Source organism: Vombatus ursinus, unplaced genomic scaffold (assembly GCF_900497805.2).
Source record: "Vombatus ursinus unplaced genomic scaffold, bare-nosed wombat genome assembly UNPS02010219.1, whole genome shotgun sequence".
NCBI lineage: Eukaryota > Metazoa > Chordata > Mammalia > Diprotodontia > Vombatidae > Vombatus > Vombatus ursinus.
The window spans coordinates 5,144,611-5,169,406 of record NW_020949997.1 but is presented as its reverse complement, the minus strand read 5'-3'; the positions used below and the strand labels follow the sequence as shown (position 1 = coordinate 5,169,406).

At 41.0% G+C, this 24,796-nt stretch overlaps 1 protein-coding gene across 2 annotated transcripts in view; it reads left to right on the top strand.

The window, feature by feature from the left end:
- Positions 1 to 8,620, top strand: part of NCAPH (non-SMC condensin I complex subunit H) — a 41,019-nt gene extending 32,399 nt beyond the window's left edge. For both annotated transcript variants that reach the window (XM_027853968.1, XM_027853967.1), the window contains exons 17-19: positions 1,177 to 1,259; positions 1,771 to 1,846; positions 8,083 to 8,620. In XM_027853968.1, the coding sequence (XP_027709769.1) occupies positions 1,177 to 1,259; positions 1,771 to 1,846; positions 8,083 to 8,142 (219 nt within the window). In that variant the 3' untranslated portion in view covers positions 8,143 to 8,620. The remainder of the gene's footprint in view (positions 1 to 1,176; positions 1,260 to 1,770; positions 1,847 to 8,082) is intronic.
- Positions 8,621 to 24,796: the final 16,176 nt, after the last annotated feature.

Here is a 24,796-nt window from a genome sequence, read left to right as displayed (position 1 = left end):
ATTACTACTTTTTGGGTCCACTCACTAAGCCAGTTCTAAAACCATCTGCCTATTTATCTTGCCCATGTGTCTCTCCATCTTTTCCATAACCATAGGATAAGAGACTTTGGTAAAATCTAAGTAGACTGTCTGCAGCACTCTCTCTGATCTTCTAGTAAAGGTACCCTTTTTAAAAAGGAAATGAAGTTAGTTTGGCATGATCGTTTTTTGAAAGTAAATTTTTCTTGGTATCCTTTGTTTCTATTTCACCTACATTTCCCATTATATCCATCTTCTCACTTTCTCCCACAGAGCCTTCGTTTCCAATAAAGATTGAAAAAAGGAATAAAATTTTAGGCCACTGGTTAGCAAAACTAGCCAGATGATCCAAAAAGTCTGACACAAGCAATACTCCATACCCATGGTCCTTCACCTCTGCAAAAAAGCAGAAGAAAAGGGGAATGGCCTGTTCCTGACAAAGCTGTGATAACTTCTCTCGATCATCGTTTCCCTTTCTAAAAGTCTTCAGAAGTTATTGTCTTAATAATGTGCTCTATAGTTTTTCAGGAACAGAAATTAAAGTCATGGTTCTTACTGTTTCTGTTCCTTTTTTGAAAGTGAGGATGACATTTGGCCTTTATTCGTCCTGCAGCCCCTTTCCATTGTCTGCTATTTTTCAGAGAGGACAGTAACAGCTTAGCAATCACATCAGCAATCACAGTTCTTTTTAGTTCTGCAGCATAAAGTTAGCCCAGGCCTGATGACTTGAACTCATAGAAAGCACAGCTACATGCTGCTTGACTGTTTTCTCAGTTTAACTTTTTTTTGTTTTTATTTCTTAAATGGTTAAGTTTTTATTACTGAAATATATCTTCTCTTTCAACCATGAAAAATCATAAATGTACTGAACAAGCCATGGAGAACCATGACTTCCAAAGAAACGGTCATACTTATTTTGGATTTCTACACCCTGCTAACCATTTTCGTTCTTTACTTTCCACAACAAAGATATCCTCCTTGGAGGAGAAAACATAAGCAAAATAAAAGAGTTGAAATTCAGCTTTCTTCTTTCTGTTATTATGATCCCTTCACTCAGAGCAGCAGGCTCAGTCCATCTTTGAGCTTTCCAACATTGCTACTAAGAAAAGAAAGCAAGCCTACTTTTCCCCTCAATGCCTTTTTCCTTTATAAAACTAGAATGAAACTGAGCCAAAAGGGAACTTGGACACGGTCCCAGATGAGAAGATTTTCAGTGATCTCACAAAGGACCTTCTAAAGAAGTAAGTACCAGAGCCTCTAGTTCAAGGGCAGCTGAAGGCCACAGTCAGGTTAACTGTTGGGGTTATCATTGTTGTGGACTGATTAATTGCTTCTTTGTTCTCACCTTTTACAAAGCTCAGGGCACAAGTGTTCCAGCTTATTCCTTGATTGAAAACAGTAACTAACAGATCATGTAACAGGACAAAGGAACTAGTTATTTGCACTGTCACGTGATCTAAAAGCAGCCTGCTTTTTGTCCCAATTGTATGTTACTTGCCAGTTTTGGCTCTGCACTGGCATATTGGTTGACGTGTACCCAAACCAGTAACCTGAGAAGTTATTCCATACCAAAGACTAGAATAGAACTAAAGGTTTGGGATTTCTCAGCCTGCTTGTTAGAAACATTTAAAATATTTCTTTGTTTCTCACTAGCTCATTCTTTGTTTATATGTATTATTCATGCTTAATAAAAGAGACTTTGTTCTTAGCTCCTACATCATATGTTACCATTTCCTCCCCTTTGTTTTACAGCCTGCCCCCTCTGATGGCTCAGAACCTTTCTGTACCTCTGGCGTTTGCTTGTCTCTTACATTTAGCTAATGAGAAGGTAGGTAAATGATTGGTAAGCACCGTGTCACTGGATAGCAAGAGCAACCCATTTTAACTTCTTTCCTGAGCAGACAAATTTCTTAGTTGACAGTAGTAGTAGCCTACTTATCTAGAAGTTAGCAAAATAGAATCCAGTTATGAACAGCAATGAAAACATCCAAGAAAAAACCTTAAAAATTAAGACTGTGGATGATGTGTTGTAGTTGGTTGGTTAACTGACCTGAAGAAAAATCTTTTCTCTGGCTAGTAAGTAACTCTGAAAACCCAAACTTCCTGACCCCAAAGTCAAGATACAAGAACTAGAAAGGACTTTGGGATTCATCTGGTCCAGCCAAGGGGATAATGTCAAGGAAGGAGAGAGAAGACAGAGGAAACGAGAAGCAACAACGAGTAGCATGACGTAGAGCCAGTAATAGTAGTGGGGAAAGAACAGTGGTGGTCAGAAGAAAGAAGACAAAATAAATCACGTCTGTTAGACTAGAGCAGTAGTCTGGGACCTTCAGTTAGAGATGGAGATAAATCCTGCCAGTTTCAGTGACCCTAATGGGTTAATCATTTAAGATTTTCTGTATGCCCACGGTTGTGTCTTTATGGATAATAATCAGAGTGTTGTACAACACTTGTTCTTTTAGTTCTCCAGGCCTATGCCTTGATTGTCAGAACCAAAGTGAACACATCCTCTTAGAGCGCTGCCCATCAAACACTTAGAAAGCATCCACTACCCAGCTAAATACTCATCATGGAATGAAATTGGGTAATGTGCTTTCTCATTCCAAAGAAAAAGAAAACTTAGTTGGCAAAAGCAAGTGCTGATTTTGATTGGTTGACAGTTCACGAATTGGACAAGGGGGTTGGATGAGATGATTTCTTAGATCCTCTGTGACTAATTTTAAAAACCTCTGTAAATATTTGAGCAATGCCAACATCTGTGGTGCTCCTTCAGCACTCTGCTCTGTGGCTGTGAAAGGTGGACCTGCTTAAAGTTTAATGTATGGGGCCTGTACAAAAGGATAAACATAGACAAAGTGTGTTTCTTGGTCAGTACCTCAGAAATGTCATATCAGTGGAATATTATTTTAGTAGAGTTCATTGGGTCAGAAATGTCTGGCTCAGCATGAAGGATAAAGAATGTTGGAATCTCTGAAAGAATCTTGAGTGCCCTGCTTTCTGGTGCAAAGCATGATTCACAAATATGCTTTGAAGATAGACTTAAGAACATATAATACTACCCCTGATTGTTAGAGGCAAGACTGAAAATATGTCCCATGTGGTGCATGAAATTCCAAAAGCTAGGCTAGTTGGAGAACATGACATGAAAAAAGGAGTGGATGAAACAAAACAGCACAAAGAAGATGCCGTATTGATGTCAGTGTCTCGCAGATAGCCTGTGGCTCTAGTACCAGATCATTTTCATATCAAAATAGCTAATCCTGAGAGTAGTTGATCCTTAATTTAAAAGCCTACTTATCTGACTTCTTTGCTGCGTTTGATGGTGATTTATGTGGATATGTTACTGAAATGTTCATTGATGTCTCCCACTATATTTTATTCCAGCCCCACTCCCTCTTACAAAAAATGGCAGAGTGGAGAATGAAATTTGGGTGTAATACAGATTATCTCTTAAGATATCTTTCTTTAAGAAGTCTTAGGTCCTTGAGAGATGTAGAGAACCCAAATGTAGTGACCTCAGAGGCCGTCTGGTCCAATACCTTCACTGTTTAGGCCATTGACTTTTGAGCACAGTATGTGTTTCTTGGATTGCACACCTTCCCACCCCTCTCACCTCCGAAAAAGGGAAAATGAACATTCTCAATTATTTCTCCTAATTGATCATTGCCAGTGAAATGGTACAGAAAGACCTAATATGAGCAAAGAGGCATCCCACTGTACATTTCTCACAGACTCACAGCATCTGAATTGGAAGGGGGTCTCGGAACTCTTTCATTTAGCCCAACTCAAACCAATGAAGAAATCCATTCTACAGCATGTCTCTGACAAATGTTAATCCAGCCTTTGTTTGAAGACATCCAATGACAGGGCATCTTCTGTTTCTCAGACATTTCGGTTTTGGATTGTTCTAATTATTGAAATTTTTCCTTGCTTGGAGCTGAATTCTGCCTTTCTGCACCTTCCACCTTCTGATGGTTCCTGGTCCTGCCCTCTAGGACAAAATAAAATGTCTAATTCTTCGTCTATAAGACAATCCCTCAAATATTTGAAGACAACTATCCCTGCTCCAATTTTTTTCTTCTCTAGGCAAAAACATTCTCAGCTCCCTAAACTGATCCTCATAAGGTACAAGACCCTTCATCAGCATGTTTGCTCTTCTGTAGAGCTATTTAACTTTTATCAGTGTCCCTCCTAAAATATAACACCCAGAACGAAACACTAACCCAGATGTGGTCTGACCACTGATTATTACTTCCTATGGTCTGAACAGTGGGGGCCTCTCAATGAAACCTAATATTGCATTAATTTTTCTGGCTGCCATGTCATAATATTAAATTGTATTGAGTTTGAAAGTTGATAGATTGCCCAGATCTTTTTCAAACAAACTGTTACTTATGTTTTCCCTTTCTTGTACTATGAAGTTGATTTTTTTTAAAAATTCAAGTTTAAGACTTTCTCATTGTCCCTTTTAAATTTTATCCTACTAGTTTTGTACCAGTCATCTAGCTTGTTGAGATCTTTTTTGATCCTTACTATCTATCACCTGATGTATTAGCTCTTCCCAGTTTGATGTCACCTTTAGATTTGATTAAATGTGCCATCTGTGGTTTTATCTAAGTCATTGACAAAGATTGTTTAACAGCACAGGGCCAAGAATGGCTCCCTAGAGCAATCCACTGGAGATCTCTCTTTAAGTTGATGGCTCTTTGGGTTTGGTTTTGCCATTAGAGCTGAGTCTACCTAACTAGATTTCCATCTAGTCCACATCTTTCTATCTCATGTACAAGAACAGCACAAGAAATTTTATTCGGTGCTTTGCTGAAATCTAGGTGTACTCTGTTTAGAATAACCCAGTTGATCTACAAGTCTGTGGTAATACTATATATGAAAAAAAATGAAATTGTACAGACTTGTTGGGTTTACCCCTTCCTTTTGTAGAGATTCACTATAACACTGTAACTGTGATAGAATTTTGCCAGCAATCAAAGTCAAGCTCACTGGACTATAATTTGGGATACATTCTCTAACCTTCTTTGTAAATTGGGACAAAATGTATCTTTTTCTTATCCAGTGGTACCACTCCCATTCTCCGTGATCTTCTTTTTTTCCTCAGTGATCTTTTAGAGATTACTGCAAATGGCTCAGTAGTCATCTCCCAGTTCTTCCAGTCCCCTCTGATGTAGTTTGACTGACTGCGGTGATTTGAGCTTTTTGAAGACAGCTAGATGCTCCCAAACTGGTTTCTTCCTTATCTTTAGTTTCATTTTCCCAGTACCCATTTGTGTTTTGCTTTTTCCAGTTTCAAGACCATCTTTGATCCTCCTCTTTTCCCGAGTATGGCCAGTAAAAGCCCTTTTGGTCATCTTTAGCTTTCTTTGCCAAGTCCAGCCCACTTTGAGCTTTAGTGCTCTTGTCACAGTTCTCGCATGTCACCCTTTTGTATTTCTTATTGCTTAGCTGTCTACCTAAGTTGATCAGTGAGTTCCCTGTGCATCCACATTGACCTGTAAACAATTACCCCTTGTTTCTTATTGCTTCTGTTTCTCCTCTGAATGTACTTCAGCCTTTCAGTGTTGTTTTAGCACCCAGAGTGGCACACAGTATTCCAGATGTGGTATGACCAGGTAGAACATGGAAGAACCATCACTTCCCCAGTTCTGGACCTAATATTGCATTAGCTTTTCTGGCTGCCCCATTGACTCTTCTTAAATGTACTGTCCATTTAGCACAAAGAAAATCATTAAGTGTAATCCATTTTACAGATGAGGAAACTGAGGCCCAGAGAGAGAAAGTGATTTGCCTAAGGTTTTAAAGCTGAGACTATAGCACAGGTCTTCTGGCTTCCATTCCAGTCTTCCTTCCTATAGCAATGTAGTTAATTACCTCCTAAGCTGTTTAAGCAGTCATTTGCTCTAAAAACAAGGACTTCCAAAACAAAACACCCAGTAAAATCTTAATAAAACTGCAGTTTCTTTTCCCTTTACAAAGGTAGTCTCATAGACCTCACATATTTGCACCAAAAACTCTCAATTCAGCTCCACTAAAAACATCATCAGTTCTTTGGTTTTACCCCGGGTACATTGTGCTTTGATAAGCCAGTTTCCACTGGAGCATGATGAAGTTGTAAAATATGTGATAACAGGTTTGAACTAACTGCAGAACTTCTCTGACCATGGCATTGGCTCAGCTTCTCCTAACAGTCCAGGCCTTGTTCTTTTTTGTTAGACAGGTCTCTCTGGAAATAACCCCAGAGCAGTCAGCGTTTGAAGAATGAGGGGAAAGTTACAGACCATGACCTGCCTGGGTGAATAATAAGGCCTTTATCCCAGCCTGGCTTTAGGCTTATTGAAAGGGATTTTCTTTGTAATGTTTGCCATGACGTTCAGAATAACAGCCTAATGTGATCTGTGAGAACTCAGGACTTGGGGCACTAGGCAAATACACTTGGCCCACTTAATTTCAGCCTTCTTTCTTGCAATTCTTTCCCCTCCCCAGTGGCACTGTGCACTAGCTGCATAACCTTCTTAGGGCCATTAGACATTTCTTATAATGCCAATAGAGGTTCTCTGTAGATAAAGAAGTAACTGAAAGAGGAAGTGGTTGAGGAGACCAATATGAAATGGAGGTGAGTTCAAAACAGTCAGTTATATATGGAATACCAGCATTCTGACGCCTGTTAGGGAGTAGCAGCTTCTCTGAATCTACTACAGATCGTTTCTCTGTTTTGGCAACTCCTAAACACCCTGCAATTTTTTAAAAGCAAATCTGCAATGAGGAGGGGGGAGGGAGAGAAGAAGGCACCTTGTTCAGAATTTAACCCAACATTCTAGTACTTTTTTTATAGCTACAGCTAAACATGGAGGAGTTACATAGGAGCCACATTCTTGAAAATCACTGCCACTTGAGACCAGAACTGGTAGAATGAGGTTTAGCAGCCTGTGGCCAAGATTCAGATTATTGTCCCTGAAGGGATGCTTAATTCCATGATAGCCTTTTATTTCATGTTTATTATGTTCTTTATTTGAAGATTAGAGGGTGCAGGGAAGAGTATGGGAGAGGGATTAAAGAATTGGGAGAGGTAGGATCAAACAGGTAGGGCCTGGCTTCAGACCTGTGTGACCTTGGGCAAGTTACATAAACCCAAAGTCTCAGATTTTTCATTGTGAAATGAGGAGCTGGACTAGATGCTCTCTAAAGGCCTTTCTAGTTCTAAATCTTTTGATTCTGTGATCTATAGCTCTTACCTTTGAAAAATGGCACACAAGAGGGAGAGGATACCCTGAGTGTAAAGCGAGCTAAGGGTTAGCTTCCCTCTGTCTTGAACATATTCTACCAGTTGGATACTTACTTGGGTTCAATATTTCCTTCTTTTTAAATGCTAGTAACCCCTGGGAGGAAAGTTAAAATGACTGTAATTGGATTGCCTATGTATGTAACCTATGGAGAATCAAGAGTTTTTTGGGGTGAGATGAAGAGAGGGAAAAAAGGATGAACTTTGGACAATCAGAAGGTAAGGTAGGAGTGATTATGGGGCATTTTTGCCCACTATAGGGCAGAAGAAGGGAAAGTGCCATGGATGAAGATCAGCCATTTAGGAGTTTTGAGGAAAGCCTTTAGTGGCCTGCATTTAGTGTACCGGTGCTTAGCACCCTGCAGAAGATGAGGCCCTGGCCACAAATCTGTTTAACTGCAAACTACAAAACTTAATAAAAAGAATTTCTGCTTGCTAGCAAAACAAGAATGCTAGGACCATTTCAGCAGTACTCAGTTTACCTCCCTTCTAATGCACTTAGCACAGATGTGGCCATTGTAGAGAATGACTTACATGGGCAGAGCCCAGAGAAAGCAGTTTTATACATCATTTGCCAGGACCTGGAACTCACTCAGTTAATGTAGCTCTCTTCTTGGCAGTGGTAATGACTATAAGAATTTTACCTCCAATCACGAAGGCAATGTTCATACTGGGCCTTGTCACCCACCGTTCTCTGAGGGTAGTTTGATTTTTGCTTTCTTTTATTCTGGTGTAAGTGATTTTCATATCTATTTTTGTGTTTGTTTCTTCAGAATTTAACATTAAAAGTAGTGGAAGACCTTTCTGATGTTCTTGTTATACAAGGGAATTGATCCTTCACTGCAGAGATATCAAAAGGAGGCCCTTGTCTTGCTGTGCTACAAAGAACCAGAAGTCACTTTCTGCCCTGGTGACGGGATGTTATGGACCGTATTTGGTGATGAGTTCTCAGCAAACAGCTGAGGTACAAATTTGGATGGAACCTAACTCAGGTGCAGTGTTTCTTCTTTGCTGTGGCAATTGGTGCCTTGAAACTCATCTTCTGGGATAATGAAGGCTATCTGCCTTGTATTTTTTCTGTATCACTCATATAGGAGAAGAGAGGACAGGGTAGAGAAAGAGTGCTGTTTTGTATTATACAACCTCATTGCTGTTCTGACTGGTCATTTCTAAACTGTGTCACTCATTTTATCATCTACTGTGTAATTCCCACACAAATTGTAATCGGAAATAATTCTTCATTGGATTGTTATTTGATAATCAAATCTGTACATAAGAACTTTTTAAAAATTTTAGATATTCTCCCTAAATATGTATGTATAAATAATGTTTGTGAAATAAAATTGATATTCAGAACCCTTTGCCTATTGATAAGATAATCATAACTTGTACCTGATTCAAGTAGCTCAAGGAGAACTCTGTAGCTCTGTAGCTCAAGGAGAAAAATGTATGGGTACAAATTGTATATTTATATGGTGTGTGTGTGTGTATGGATGGATGGATGGAAGTATTTGAATGATTTTAGTAAGTCCAGAGTACCATTGTTGGAAGCATTTAGCACGTAGTGAGTGTTAATAAATGGTGCTGACTGATTAGCTCACTTAAAATATGGGCCTTTCAGCTGACTTAGAGATAAATTGGACTTTGTTGATTTAGAGGCATTTTGTGCAACACAGAAGTATAAGAATATAAGACAAAAGTGTAGGGTTTGGAGTCAAAAGACCTCGGTTTGAATTCTGGGTCTGCTATTTACTATTTGTGTGACTTGGGGCAAATCATTTAACCCTTTGGGCCTCAGTTTTCTCATATGAAAAAAATTGAGGGGTTTGACTAGACCTTTAAGGTTACTACTATTTCCAAATCTGTGATTCTATGATGCTTCCCTCTCACCCACCTTGACCTTGAGGACCTTGCAGTCTGGTTGAAGAGGTAACACATGCCCTTATTGAAAATAAAGTGTTATGGCATAAAGCAATGTATGTGATGAGCACCAAATGAGTGGTATAGGCAGTGCTCTAAGAATCCAAAGGAAGGAGAAATTGAGTGTGGGATGGTCAGGGTAGAAGGTAGGACTAGAAGGAGAGATGGAGTTTGGTTAGGTGGTTAGGAAAGGGAACGCCATTTTAGGCAAAGAGGAAAGGATGAACACCAGTGCAATGGTCTGTAAGTAGGCCACGTTGGCTAGAGGCGGGGGAGAACTCATGGAAATTGGAGAAGAAAATTGGAACTGGGTCTGAAGGTCACCTTTGGTTGAAATTCCAGATAGGACATTTTCATTTAACTTCTGATCTCTTAAAATAAGGATGGTACACTCACTAACTATCTCATAGGATTGGTGTGAGAAAAGTGTACAAAAATCAGAGTGTCATATAAACGTGAGCTGTCCTTATGAGAAAGACAAGTTGGGGTCAGGTCATGGAGGGCTTTGAATGTCAGGCTTAGGAGGTTGAATTTTATCCTGTAGGCAGTGGGGAGCCATTGAAGGCTTTTGAGTGGGGGAGTGAATGACTTGACAAAAGCAATGCTTTAAATTTAACAAACAATTATTAAGTGGCCCCTTTGTGCAAGGCACTGTGCTCTAGGTGCTGGGCTGACAAAGAAAAAATGAAATAGTCCCCATCCTCAAGGAGCTCATGTTAGGTAGCTACACCATGTATCTAAACAAATGAATACAAGTTAATTTCAAGGAGAAAAGCACTAACAGGGGTATGAGGAGAGGTGCCGTGTAGGAAGTGGTACCTGTGTGATGCTTTGGAGGAAACAGGATTCTCTTAAGAAGTGAGGAAGGGGGGAAACTAGGTGGCGCAGTGGGTAGAGTGCCGGCCTTGGAATCAGGAGGACCTGAGTTCAAATCTGGCCTCAGACACATAACACTTATTAGCTGTGTGACCTTGGGCAAGTCACTTAACCCCAATTGCTTCACCTTAAAAAAAAAATGTGAGGAAGGACTAAATATCTCAAATGTGAGATACCACTTGTACAAAGGCACATGGTGTTCCAAAGAAATGGAATAATATGCTATGGGAATAGCTTTATTGGAGCAGAGTGTGTGAAAAAGGGAGTAATATGAAATAAGAATGGAAAGATAGGTAGGAGCCAGATTCTGAAGGGCTCTACATGCCAGACTAAGGATTTTATATTTTATTCTAGAGGCAATAGGGAGCCACTGAAGATTTTTGAATGGGAGAGTGACTTGTTCAGGTCTATGCTTTAAGAGGGCAGCTGGATGGTGCAGTGGATAGAGTGTTAGGCCTGGAGTCAGGAAGACTCCTCTTCCCAAGTTCTAATCTGACCTCAGACACTTACTAGCTATGTGACACTAGGTAAGTCACTTAACCCTATTTGCCTCAGTTTCCTCCTCTGTAAAATGAGCTGGAGAAGGAAAAGGCAAACCACTACTGTATCTTTGCCAAGAAAACCCCAGTTGGGGCCATGAAAGATTGGACATGACTGAAAAATGACTCAACTCATGTTTTAAGAATGCCAACAGAAGCAGGTTATGGGGAGGAGAGATTAGAAGCAGAGAAACCAATTAGGAGAGTTTTACAACGCTTCAGGTGAGAAGTGATAAGCAACTGAACTAGAGAACAGGTGTATGAGTAGAGAGACAGAAATGGGTTTGAGAAGTGGTTGTGGACATAGAATAACCAAGACAGATAAGCCTTTGGATACCAGGTAGTAGTGAGGGAGAGGGAAGACATTTAGGAAGGTTAGTCTGATAAGTCATGTGTAGATTACTACTCCCTCAGTAGGGAGAGGAAACTGGAAGACTAACCTTGTAAGCATTTTAGTCTGGGTTCTGCTAAGAGTTAAGACTGGGGAGCTCGTAGACACCCAAGCTCTGCCGTCACTTGCTGCATCTCCGTTATCTCCCAGATCCTTAAAATGGCCAAATCTCTGGCTGGGCCCCCACCTGCTTGGCCACCCCACTTCCTTTGCCTTCACTTTGTGTTGCTTAATTTATCCACTTTCACTTAAGGTTATGATTTAAACCCACAGTTTAATCAAACTAGTAAATGCAATCATAAAAACAAATATTCACTGCGTGTAATATGGACTGCACATTCAATTTAGTCCCTAGCTCCAATTCTTCTGAAGGCAGAAATGCTTTTTTAGGCTTCAGCTTCTCTTCCATCTCTTTAGTGTACCAACTGGGAGAAATGACTATTAATAACTAATGATTTGGGGAGATTCAGAGTTCTCCCTTTTCGTTATCCTCATTTCGAAACCTCAGTCTCTGAAGGTGAGCTCACCTTCTCCTCTGTCTGACCCAACCCAACCTTACAAGGAATCTCTAGTCTAAGATGAATTCCATTCAATCAGGCTTGGATGGAGACAGACTCTTGTTTAAATTGCCCAAGGCTGAGGGGTGGTCTAGATGTAGAGATAGTCTCTCTGCCAAGGGTGATGTGATGTCACTCTTAGCCCCTCATTGGAGTAAGCCCACTTCTTTTTGTAAAATCCACATCTCATTAATTGTTAACTAGAGTTGATTGCATCCTTTTGAACACTCCTCTTCAAAAAGTGCTTCTCTAAAGAGAACCTTCTGCCATGATTGTCTTTAAGAGAGAGATGGCCAAATGACTATCCTTTTATTAAAATGCTGGCTTTATTAAAAAAAATGATTATATTGTGCAGAAATCATGTCTCTCAAACCTTTTTAAACACCACACAGCCATAACATGAGCAGAAGAGAGAAATAACCAGAAGAAGCCTAGAGCCTTATAGTAGAGCTTCTGTTCCCATGAAATTGAAGCTGGTCACAAGAAGTTAACTCATAACAGAATTAGAGCTATAGAAACTTCTATGATTCTCATGGTTGCAGTTACCTGGGTAAACTGAAACCTGGGCTCACTTCTCCAGGGTCCTAGGAGCTCTGCTCTGCTGGGGTCCTGGAGCCCTGCTCATCATGCTCCTGTCTATCTTTGGAACCCCAGAATTGAAACATGGAGCTGCTCAAATGCCCCAGAGGTTAATGCCATCATTGGTATGCAGTTAAAGACGCACCTCAGCTGTCATAATGTGTCTTTTAGCCCTTGCCTTCACCTCTCAAGAACTCACCCAGAGTTCTCCATCTGACATCATCTCCCTGCATCTGTCATTAGAATCGTGGAGGAAGCTATAACAGCACATCTGAGTCTTGGCAAGGGTTTAAATATCCTTGTTATAGTAATATTAGGTGTGAAATGATGAAGTATGGTGGCAAATTTTTTAATTAATTTTTTTCAAACAAAGAATTGCTTAATGTTCCTCCTCCCTACTGAGAAAGTAAGAAAAACACACTTCCTATTACAAATATGTATATTCAAGCTAAATAAATGCCCACATTGTCCATGTCCTGAAAAATGTCTCAATCTGTACTCTGAGTCCATCACCTTTCAATGAGAGGGGGGGCAGCATGTTCCATCATGAGTCCTCTGGTTGGTCATTGTGTTGATCAGAATTCCCAGTTCTTTCAAAGTTGTTAGTCTTTACAATATTGTTATTGTATAGTTTGTTCTGGTTCTGCTCACCTTTCTGCATCAGTTCATACAAGTCTTCCCAGATTTCTCTGAACCCATTATGGTGGCAATGGTAATAGAATGGAAGGGCCAGACGTTATAGAAACTGTGGAAGAAGAATAGATGTGACTGGGTTGCTAGAATGCAGGAATCTAAGAAGAGGCCCTGGCTTTGAAGTCTGAGTGAAAATGATGTGGGGGAGAGGATGAAGAGAAAGGGTTGATCTTATGGAAAAGATGAGCCATCTTGAGTTTGAGATGAGTAACAGTGGGACCTCCAAACATGTATTCACTAGGGAGGTAGAAACAGATCCTGGAGCTTGGGAGAGGGACGCCAGAGTGAGAGGACTAAAAGCTTTAACCTCCAGGGTTTTTTTTCCTGTTTCTTTCTCAGGCAAAAAAAAGGGGTTTGGTTTTTTTTTTCAGGGTTAAGTGACTTGCCCAGGGTCACACAGCTAGTAAGTGTGAAGTGTCTGAGGCAGGAGTTGAACTCAGGTCCTCCTGACTCCAGAGCTGGGGCTCTGTCTATAGACTGCACCACCTAGCTGCCCCCTCCAGTTTTCTTTTTAATTTTTTTTTCTTAATCTTGATGAAGTTGCCTTTCTGGTCTGTGTATCAGTTTCTTCCTTTATTAATTCAGTCTTGTGAATTCCTTGTCAGCGTCCGTAAGAGAAAGAGCTAATAAAAATGCAAAGTGTTTTAAAATGGTATGTAAATTTCTAGAGGGCATGTGTGTTAAATCTAGGGATAAGTCTTGGCTTATGTAATTCTGTTGGTTTGAGGGCTGGGTTGAGAGAAAAGGACCTTTGCCAAAATGAACTGGACTTTGTTTTAGTCATAAGACTAGACTGAGCACTCAATTAAAAATATCAGGCTGTGAAATCTCCTGGAGGTTTGTTTACTTACCTCTTTGAGAATTCTGAATAGCTTTGTCCCAGCAGTGTAATACAAAGCTTGTTTAAATCTCTGCTTTGCCTGAGGCTATTGAGAATTTGTTTCTGGCAGACACAAGAAAATAGCTGTAGCGAGTTGGTAAGCTAACTCTTTTGGATCTGTTTCTCATGGACTTTTGTTTCTGTCTCACTGAAAAAACTGTTCTCAAACTGGCAGAGTGAAAAACTCTTAGGGATTTAGATTAATTAGGATGGAAGAAAGTCTATGGTGCTATGTCCCATGCCACAATAGGTGAACTGTTTGGAGCCCATAGGCATACATTCAACTAAATTAAACAAATATTTATTAAGTATCTACTGTGTGCTAGGCATTGTACTATATGGCTGGTAAACAGCTCAGTTTGGTTCCTCAGAGTTTCACTTCTAGGGCAGGGGTGGGGAACCTTGACCTAGAGGGCCACGTGTGGCCTCCAGGCCACAGATTCCCCACCCCTGTTCTAGGGCATTGGTCCAGCCTGTATGGGCCCTAATTACAACGTGAGCTCCTTGAAAGAAGGCACTTTCTTGCTTGTCCATTTGTAGCTTCAGTGCTTGGCACAAAGTAAGTGTGTAATGAATGCTGTTCTGTTCATTCATCGGACAGCTGAGTTCCAAGTCCTCATTTTCATTTCGCTGTCTGGACTAGGGGCCACCATCATTCCTCCAGTCGTCCAGGGTTGCAACATTGGGGTTGCCTTTAATTCTTTACTCTCCCTCCACCTCTGTAGCCAATCAGTTGCGAAGTCTTGTAGATTCTACCTCCACAACGTATCCATGGCCTCTTTCCTCTCTCACTACCACGCCCTCCAGTATGCTTCCTGAGGGCAGGAATTGTGTGTGTGGGTGTGTGGGGGGTTTGGTCTTTGTATCCCTTTTTTTTTGTTGTTATTCAGTTGTTTCAGTTATGTCTGGCTCTTCATGACCCCATTGGAGTTTTCTTGGCAAAGACACTGGAGTGGTTTGCCATTTCCTTCTCTAGCTCATTGCGCAGATGAGAAAACTGAGGCAAACAGGGTGAAGTGGCTTGCCCAGGGTCACACAGCTAGTAAGTGTCTGAGGCCACATCTGAACTCAGGAAGAGGCATCTTCCTGATTTCCAGCCTGGTGCTCTATCCACTGGACCATCTAACTGTCCCTTTTTGTATTCCTAGTAGCTAGTAAATCTGCTTAATAAATATTTGCTAGATTGCTAGGTTGAATCGGGATCTAGTTGAGATGCAGTTTCTTGAGTAGGGTCACTAACTTGTAAATGCACAGTCTGAAATGCTTTGTCTTTGGTAGTGGTTCAACAATTGAAATACTCATTTTGTATCTTAAATCAACTTCCTCTTAGGAATCTGACAAGGTCAGGAAGCTGTGTGCCTCGTGAGAAAAGGCACTGACCTGGGTGTCAGGATTTCTGGGTTGAAGGACTTGCTTCTGTTAATTGTTTCCTGTGTAACTGAGTAAATCAGTGAACTTCTTGTAAAACTAAGAGTAATAATCCATGCTCGCCTCATAGGATGGGAGATTCTGAGACAGAAGGAAAGAGCTGTGTATAATAACACTTTATAATTATTAGCCTGAATGGTCACTAATAAACATAGGCTGCACTGCTAAAATGAGATCTCTTCCAAAGGAAAAAAACTCATATATGGAAGGAGGAATGAGCATTTATAAAACACCTACTATATGCCAGGCATTGTGCTAAGCACTTTTTACAAATATCCTTTCATTTGATCCTAATGATACTCCTGGGAAGTAGATATTATTATTATCTCCATTTTATAGTTAAGGAAACTGAAACAGAGGTTCTGTGATTTTTCTCAGGCTCATACAGCTAATTAAGTGTCTGAGGCTAGACTTGAACTCAGGTCTTTCTGACTGGAGATCCAGTACTCTATCCACTGTACCACCTAGCTGTCCTTGGTATATAGGCATACACTGAAAAATAACACTTACATAGTCCATCTTCAGGTTTTACACGTCAAATACGGGAGGAAAGTACAACCTATATTTGGACTACTATAGTATAGTTGGAGAAGGAAATGGCACTCCAGTATCTTTGCCCAAAAAACCCCAAATGGGGTCACGAAGAGTCAGACACAACCGAACAACAAAAACCACAAGGTATAACCCTTCATACATATCAGAGCAGCTTTCACATCTGTTTTCTCCCTTGACCTCGTGAGCCAAGTGAGATAGACAGGACAGGTAGGGTAGGACTAACAGCTACAACTAAAGAGAAGGCTGAAAGTTTCCTGCCACACAGGCTAGTTTATGGTTTGAGGTTTGGGAGGGGGTTTTTTTGTGTGTGTGTGTGTTTTTTTTGTTGTTGTTTGTTTTTAAGCAGTGAAACTGTCCTTGAGATTTTACTGGTCCGGGGTTTGAACTATTGAAGTGGATTCTCAGTGGCATAAAAACCCAGTGTGTGGATAAGTAATCCACATTCTTCAGGCTTGACAGTCAACACACCCTTCCGAATAGTTAGGTTACTATGGCAAATGAGGAGGAGAGGTAAACTGCCCCCAACTGAACCGACCCTGTATCTTTGCTGAATATCCTTTCCATCCTACTGTTTGGTAACAATTATATGGTCTACAAATATCACATTTTGTTCTAATCCCAATCCTGAACCACTGGATTAATCCAAATCAGGCCTACCTAAAACATTAGGTCCTGTTATCTCCATTTGACAGATGAGGAAACTGAGTCCAGTAGAAGTGAGTAACTTGTTAATAGTCTATCTCCCAACTCTGGGCCTTTTCACCTGCTGTTCTCTATGCCTGGGGTACTTTCCTCCTTCTGTCTCTTGGCTTCTTCAGCTTCCTCCAGGATTCAGTCACGAAGGAGGACTTTCCCAGTCCCTGCTCCTACTAGTCCCTTCGCTGTGAGATTACCTTCCATTTACACTGTATATATTCTTGTAACTACATAGTTGTTGGCATGTTGTCTTCCCCATTAGAATTTGAGCTCTTTGAGGGCAGGGGCAGTGTTTTTGTCTTTCTTTGTATCTCTATGTTTTGCACAGTTCCTGGCACATAGTAAGCACTTTATAAAATGCCTTTTGACTGACTGGCTGACTGGTGGAAAAGCTGGAACTTGGGAGCATATAGCGTCTGACTTCTAGCCTCTTGATATTTCTGATGTGCTGTATTTAAGAAGCACTTTGCTCTAAGATACTATGTCCTTACTTTTTTTTTTTAAGGCAATGGAGGTCAAGTGACTTACCTAGAGTCACATAGCTAATAAGTGTCAAGTGTCTGAGGCCAGATTTGAACTCAGGTCCTCCTGACTCCAAAGCCGGAGCTCTATTCACTGTGCCACCTAGCTGCCCCCTCTAAGATACTATGAAATGTATCTTAGAAAAGAAAAATGCTATGAAATGCAAGGTTAAAGGAACCAACACTGGGCATACCTTGTCCTAGAAAAGTCATCGGCTGCTGTTGTACATAGTTTGCTGTCTTATGTCTGACTATTCAGCCTATGGGACCACTATGCAAGCTATTTTGATTGTGTACTCCATTAACTAGCCCTTTCTATAAAAAAGAAAAAAAAGCTTTATTGATGTCTTTTGTTTTTTACACCATATTTTCTCAATATGCTACCTTGCCCAGAAAGAGTGGTGAATACCTGCAATCCCTGTAGAGTTGAGACTAGGCCCGTGGATCTGTTGAGCTCAGGAGCTTCAGTGGGCTAGGTCAAATGAATGTCTTTACTAAATTTAGCCCCTGGGAATCAGAGGCCACAAGTTTGCGTGAGAAGGGTTCAACTGAAACAGGTCGGAAACAGATCTCCTGTGCTGATCAGATCTGGACTTGGCAGTGAGTAGACCCTACACTTCCAGCCTGCGTGGCATAGGGAGACTCAGTCTTAAAAACAAAAATTCTATGGACCCCCTCCATAAAACCTTCCCTTATAATAAAGGAAAAGCTTAAGAAAAACCAATCAATATAAGGACTCCATCTAACATATGTAACATTCTGTACCATTGTGGCAAATGGGGAGGTTAGACAAATTGCCCCCAACTGAACCAACTCTGTATCTTTGCTGAATATCCTTTCCTCTCTATTGAGAGAAAGAAAATGGGTTTCCTCACAGTCCTCACAGTCCTTTCTACAGCAGAATATGGTCAGTGCTTGAGGAGAAAATACTTCTTCAACCTTGTAACTGGGAGGATAACAACCAGGATATTGCCTGTTTCTCTTTCCAGTGTTTGAACACCAATGAGGGAGCCTGCCCTATAAAAATGAATCTTAGGAATGCATTATTCAACAATAATCACCCCATACAGCTAACATAGCCCAATGGAGAGTGTAGGTCCTGGAGTCAAGAGACCTGGGTCCTCTTTTTTGTTACTAACTGGGTTGGGGGTAGGATAATGTAGTAGAAAGAACACTGGAAAGAACACTTGGCCATCAGAAGACCTCAGTTTGAGCCCTGTTCATGGTGATAACTAGCTGGGTGACCTTGGACAAGTCATTTAGCCTCTGAACCCCAGTTTCATCATCTATGATACAGGATTAATAATACCTTTACTCTCTCCCTTATAAGGTTCATAGAATCCTAGGATTTAGAGCCAGAAGGAATCTTAAAAAGTCATCTAGTCCTTCCTCTTCATTTTACAGATGAGAAAACAGGCTCAAAGGAAGTGACTTGGTCACACAGGTCACACATGGCAGAGTCAGGATTTGAATCCAGGTTTTTGTGTCTAAATCCATTATTCTTTTTGCTGTGTCATATGAGGGAAACACTTTATAAACCTTTAAGCATTATAAAAATGCTTTGCTGTTTGTTGTTTAGTCATTTTCAGTTGTGTCTGACCCTTCATGATCCCTTTTGGGGTTTTCTTGGCAAAGATACTGGAATGGTTTGCCTTTTCCTTGTCTAGGTTATAAAAATGTAAGGAGTTATTAATTGGCTGCATAACATTAGCAAAGTAACTTAATTGCTCTGTGCCTTGGTTTCCTCATCTATCAAAAGGGCATCATAATACTTTGTAAGGCTATATGTGGATAAGGCATGGGTGAGAGAGTACTTTGAAAAAGCAAAAATTCTAAAAAAAAATAATAATAAAATGGTATTTTCTTCAAGGAATGCCAAAATTTGACGGGCATAATTTCCTTCATTTGCTTTGCTTTCATAACTGCTTACTAAGAAGTTAAGAGGTAGGTATCATTTTTCATTTTGATAATCCAGAGGAGTTAAATGATTGCTACAGATTTACTCTGCTACCTTGGTAGAATGGAAATATGGTCCAAATATGTTGAGTCCTAAGACCAAACCAATGAACCATAAACTTAATATGGCAGCCAAAGTAGTTGATTGGATCAGAGGCTGCACTGTAAAGCATGTTGTCCAGGACTGGGGGGATAATCCCTCTGTCCTCTTCCTTGGTAAGATTATATCTAGTAAGTGTGATTCTCAGTTCTGGCACCACATTTTATGAAGGACATTGGGAAAAGTCAGAATTGTCCAGAGCAAGGCTACTGGGATGGTGAAGGGCTTTGAGTTTATGCTGAAGGCCTTCTGATAGACTGTCCTAGTGATGCTCAGCCTGGAGTAGAGAAGACTTAGGAGAGATGTGATAGCTTTTATAATACTTGAAAACTGTGTCATCTGAAAGATGACTTGCAGTTGTTTTATTTAGCTGTAGATGATAGAACTGGAAGCAATGAGCAGACATTGCAAGGAGACAAATTTCAGCTTAATGTAAATCAATCAGTCAACAAGCATTTAATAAACACTTACTATTTGGGGATACAAAGGAAGGCGAAAACCAGTCCCTGCTGTCATGGAGCACATGTTGATGTTCATCCTTCATTTTTGAAGAGGACCAATGATATTATGGGGTGATATCTTGATTCTCAATGAGTTGGATTTAAGTGAGGCAGAGTTGCACAAAATCATCAGTCTCACTATCTCTTCTAGAGTCATTGAAGTCCAGTGGCAAGACAAAAGTCAAGATGACTGGCGATGGCCTGGGATGCAGTGGATGGCCTTGGCATCTTCGATGTCTGACCAAACTCTGAGTGCTCCATAGCATCTGTTTCAGCCACCTTCATGACCATTGGAACAAATTGTTCTCATCCATCCATTTTGCCAGAGAAAGTCTTCACATGCTTGGGGTAGACATCCCCTAACTCACCAACAGGTTTGAGGCCTGTCTGTTACCCTCAAGCTACTTTTACTGGGGTGTGGCAGCTACACATACTACAGCTTCAAGGAACACATTTGCTACTGGAGGAGACACCATGTAAATATCTAGGTATATACATGATATGTACAGAAAAGGTGAATGTAGTAGTATGAAAGTAAAAGTCATTAGTAGCTTGGAGGCAGGGGCAGGAAAGGGTGGGAGAACAAGGAAAGGCTTCTTGCGGAAAGTAGGATTTGATCTGAGCCTTGAGGGAAGCCCAGGAAGCTAGGACACAAGAGGTGAGGGTCGTAGCATTCCAATATGGGGGCCAACTAGTGTATGGAGATGGGAGATAGTGTTGTGTTCAAGGAACTACAAACAGGCTAGTGTTGCTGGATCACAGAGTATATGGAAAGGAAGAAGATTTTAAAGGCTCAAAAGACCAGGTTATGAAGAGCTTTAAATGGCAGATGACTTCATATTTTATCCTGGAGGTGACAGGGAGCCACTAGAATTCCTTAAACACGCTTGGGTGACATGGTCAGATATACACTTTATTTAGAAACCAAATGGAGGGTAGATTGTCCCCAAATGGGGACAGATGTGAAGCCGGGAGACCAGCTAGAGATGTGGCAGTAGGCTTATAAGAGAAATGTTGTGAAGGTAGAAAAGATAGCATTTGGCAAAGGACTGGGTGCATTTGGTGAGGGAGAGGGATAGTCAAGGGTGACACCAAGGTTACAAGTGGGCCTTGGTGACTGGAATGATGGCTGGTGCCCTTGACAGTAATAGGGACGTTTAGTAGGGTCTGGAGGGAAAGATGAATTCCGTTTCGCATGAAGTTGAGTTTGAGATGCTAAGAGGACTTTCAGTTTGAGGTATCCAAAAGGTATTTGAAAATTCGTGACCGTAGCTCAGCAGAGAGATTAGGGCTGGCTATAGAGATCTGGAGCTAGGACAGGTAGGTAGCTCAGTGGGTAGAGTGCTGGGCCTGGAGTCAGGAAGACTCATCTTTGTGAGTTCAAATCTGATCTCAGACACTTACTAACTTGTGTGACTCTGGGCAAGTCACCTAACCCTGTTTGCCTCAGTTTCCTCATCTGTAAAATGAGCTAGGGAAGGAAATGACAAACCACTCAGTATCTTTGCCAAGAAAACCCCAAATAAGGGCACAAAGAGTCAGATGCAACTGAAAAATGACTGAAAACAACATGTAAATCTAGGAATTATCAGCATAGAGATGATCATTGAATACATGGAAGCTGATGAGATCATGAGAGAAGGTAAAATAAAAGGAAAGAGGAAGAGGACCTAGGACAGAGCCTTGGGGGACAGCCCTGATTAGACCTAGATGAAGCTCCAGCAGAGGAGATGGAGAAGAAGCAGTTGGACAGATAGGAGGAGAAAACCAGGAGACCTAGAGAGGAGGAGAGGGTGAATGATATAAGGACAAACTTCTTAGCTCTGGGAGTTATCCAAAAGTGGACCATCAGCTTCCCGGCAGGTAGTGAGTTCTCTTCCATTGGAGGTCTTCCAGTAAAGGCTGTTGGACTACCTGGCAGGTATGTTTTAGAAGGGATTCTAAGAGTTCATGCATACCTTGAACTAGATACCTTGAACTGAGGTCCCTTCTGGCTCTGAGGTTCTGGGAGTGTGGGGCTCTGCAATGCCCATTAGAGATTAGCCTACTTTGCAGTAAAGATTTCAAGAGCCCTCTGTTTTCCTACAGCAGAGGATCGGGTACAGGGGACAAGGTCACATAGCATCTGATTGTGGAAACAGAGTAAATGTCTTTGTGTTCTCCAGTAGGGCTGTCAAACACTGAGCCACACAAACTCCCAAGTGCCTCAGGGACCAGATTAAAATGTAATTGGGAAATATTTAATAAAATAAATAAAAATACAATACAACACAGATAACAGTACATTGTAAAACTGAGTCAATATATGGCAAAAAGGGATCCAAAAAGTGGCCCTTGTTTTTATTTGAGTTGGATACCACTGATCTAGCATCTGTCAGTACTGGAGAATGCTTTTTCCCACCTCCAAAACTGCCTGAGGTTGACACACAATTCACTCTGGATTGAAAGGTCTCCTCTCTTAGATAGCTGTGGGATTAAGTGCCTTGTTTGGAGGTCTCCAGGATGAAGATTCAGTCCTGGTCCCCAGTGACAACAGGGAGAGGGGGACTGCAACTCCAAATATCTTTTTTTTTCCCTCTGTGCAATTAGAGAAATTCCAGCCAGAGCCCTGCTAAACGAGCTTGTTTTGTTTCCAGGAAGGAAACTGAGCCAAGCCAGGAGATGCAGGAGTGATAACCCCTGTCAGAGCCTCAAACTTTTTAGCTCGTGATAAGACTCATAGGACACACAGTTTTCTTTTTTAATGGAACTTTGAGTGCAGTGATACCATAGGGGCAATCCTGGACAGTATATGCTTGACCACCACATGGCATGATTGTTCTGCTCAAATGCATGAACAACTCACATTTCTGGAGCCCTCTGAGATTTGTAAAGAACTTACTCCCATCTTGCAGATGAGGAAACTGTGGCTGAGAGGTTGTGTCTTGCCTATGATCACACAGAAAATGTAGTAGCTGAGGTCCACAGTTTGGCAAGTCTTCGGCACTTATTCAACTAAATTAATTCTATTCAGCAGACAGGAAAGGCCCTCTGTGTTAAAGGCCCTGAGCTAAGTACCATTTAATGCTGGAGTTTTCTGGGAAAAGGTCTGAACGAGAGAATAGGGGGCTCAGGACTGAGAAGGGGAAGTTCTAAAGAGGAGAATTTCTGTGTTTCCTGCAAGAGCCCCAGCCTTTGGGACAGTGTTAGTGCAAGTGCTAAAGGATAAACCACTTTTTCTTCCACAAACACATTTTCTTCCCAGGAACAAACCCTTAGAGAAACAACTCAAAGCAGTGGAAATATCTCAAGAGAGAAATGCTTCTTCCTGGTCAACCACTGCCATGCCACCTTTCCTTGGATTGTGCCACCTGGCACAATGATAGCTCTTCAGATACTTGAAGGCAGTCAAGATGTTCCCTGCCCCCCTCCCTCCCCAAGTCTTCTCTTCAGACTAACCATCCCCATTTCCTTCAACCCACGCTCATAGAGCATGAACTGGGAGGCTTTCTCCAGCATGGTGCCCCTCTTCTGGGCACTCACTTTCCAGCTTGCCAATGACCTTCCTAAATTACAGACGATAGGTCAGATACTGCAACCGAGATAGCTCTTTGCTATGCGTTTGTTAGGCAACCTTGAACAAGTTAATTCTCTCATTTTCTCCAACTGTAAACTGAGGCAGTCGGTCTAAGAAGTTCATAGGATTTTAGATCTGGAAGAGACTTTTAGATTTCATCTTGTCCAATCCCCTCATTTTTAGAGCCTGCAAAACTGAGGCTCTGAGACATCAAATATGTTGTTGTCCTCGTTGTTCAGTCATTTCAGTTGTATCCAACTCTTCATGACCCCATTTGGGATTTTCTTGGCAAATATTCTGGGATTGGTTTGCCATTTCCTTCTCCAACTCATTTTATAGATGAGGAAACTGAGGCAAACAGGGTTAAGTGACTTGTCCAGGGTCACACAGCTAGTATCTGAGGCTGGATTTGAACTAAGGTCTTCCTGACTCCAGTCCCAGCTCTACCCAGCTGCCCTGAAATATTGAAAGACTTGCCTAAATGACATAGTAAGAAGCAGACCCAGGATTTGAACCCAGGTCTTTGGAATCTAAAAAACTATTGCACTGTCTTAGAGATAAAGATGATTCTTTTAAAGATCAGTCTAACGCTATAATTCAAAGTCATATGCCTTCCTGAGGTTTTGATCTTTGTATACATCCACAGCAGATAACAGTCTACTTCCTCCTTAAATGAGAGCATCTTTAGAAGGGGGAAGGAAAGGGGAGTCTGGCAGACTCTTTTTGTTCTAACATTCTTGGGGTTCTCTAAATAACCTTTACTCTGATGGAATGAGCCTGGAGAACTAGAGTTAGAGACTTTAGTCTTTGGCCACAAACCTGCTTTCTCTCTCCCTCTGCAGGAAGGTCTTCGGAAGCACATTGGGTTATTTATGAGAAGGGTTTGATTTGCCTTTAAATGGCACGTCTCCAAACCAGGATGTTTTAAAAAAAATAATTTTTTACTATAATGTTACCATAATAATATTATAATATTTTTATTATAAACTTGACCCTCAGCAAACAGAAACCTCAAAGCATATGAACAAAAGAAAAACAATTTACACAAAAATCAGAAGTTTCCATTGTTTATACTGTAACAAAATATGTAAATTTGAGTCATATCAAACCTGTCTTTTCTGTCTACATTTCTCCTCTCCTTTCCCCTTATTGATGGTACATTTTCTAGATTTGCATATTATGACTATTACGTACATAGTTGTAACCAGTGCATACACTGCTCTTTTGGTTTTAATTTTTTTATTCTGTGTCACTTTATATACATGTTTCCATATTCATATTCTTTATAGAGGTATCATGTTACACAGGAGGGAATGGGGTTGCACTATGTGCCACAGACCAGCAGAGGACTGTGAAACACCAGGATAGACTGGTAGATCAACAGTGTAGAAAATAAAACCCCTGGATGTTACCACTTTGGAGTAATGCTCTGATGGGCCCTCCCTACTTATAGGGGTCTACTAATAGTCCATTCTGTTAATAAACCACAATTTATTCAGCCATTCCCTGACTGTTGGATGGTTGGCTTCTTTCCAGTTTTTTGCAATTAGAAAAAAATGTTGCTAAAAATACTTTGTTACAAATAGATCTTTTTCCTTTCCTTAAGGTATAGTGTATAAAAGCTTCATTTCCACTTTTGAGGAAGCTCTGAGAACAAATACTCATGAAAGGTGTGGTGGGCTAGTTCTCCTAGGTCAAAGAAGGTGCAAGCTAGCTCTCCCAGCTGAAAAAAGGTGTGGG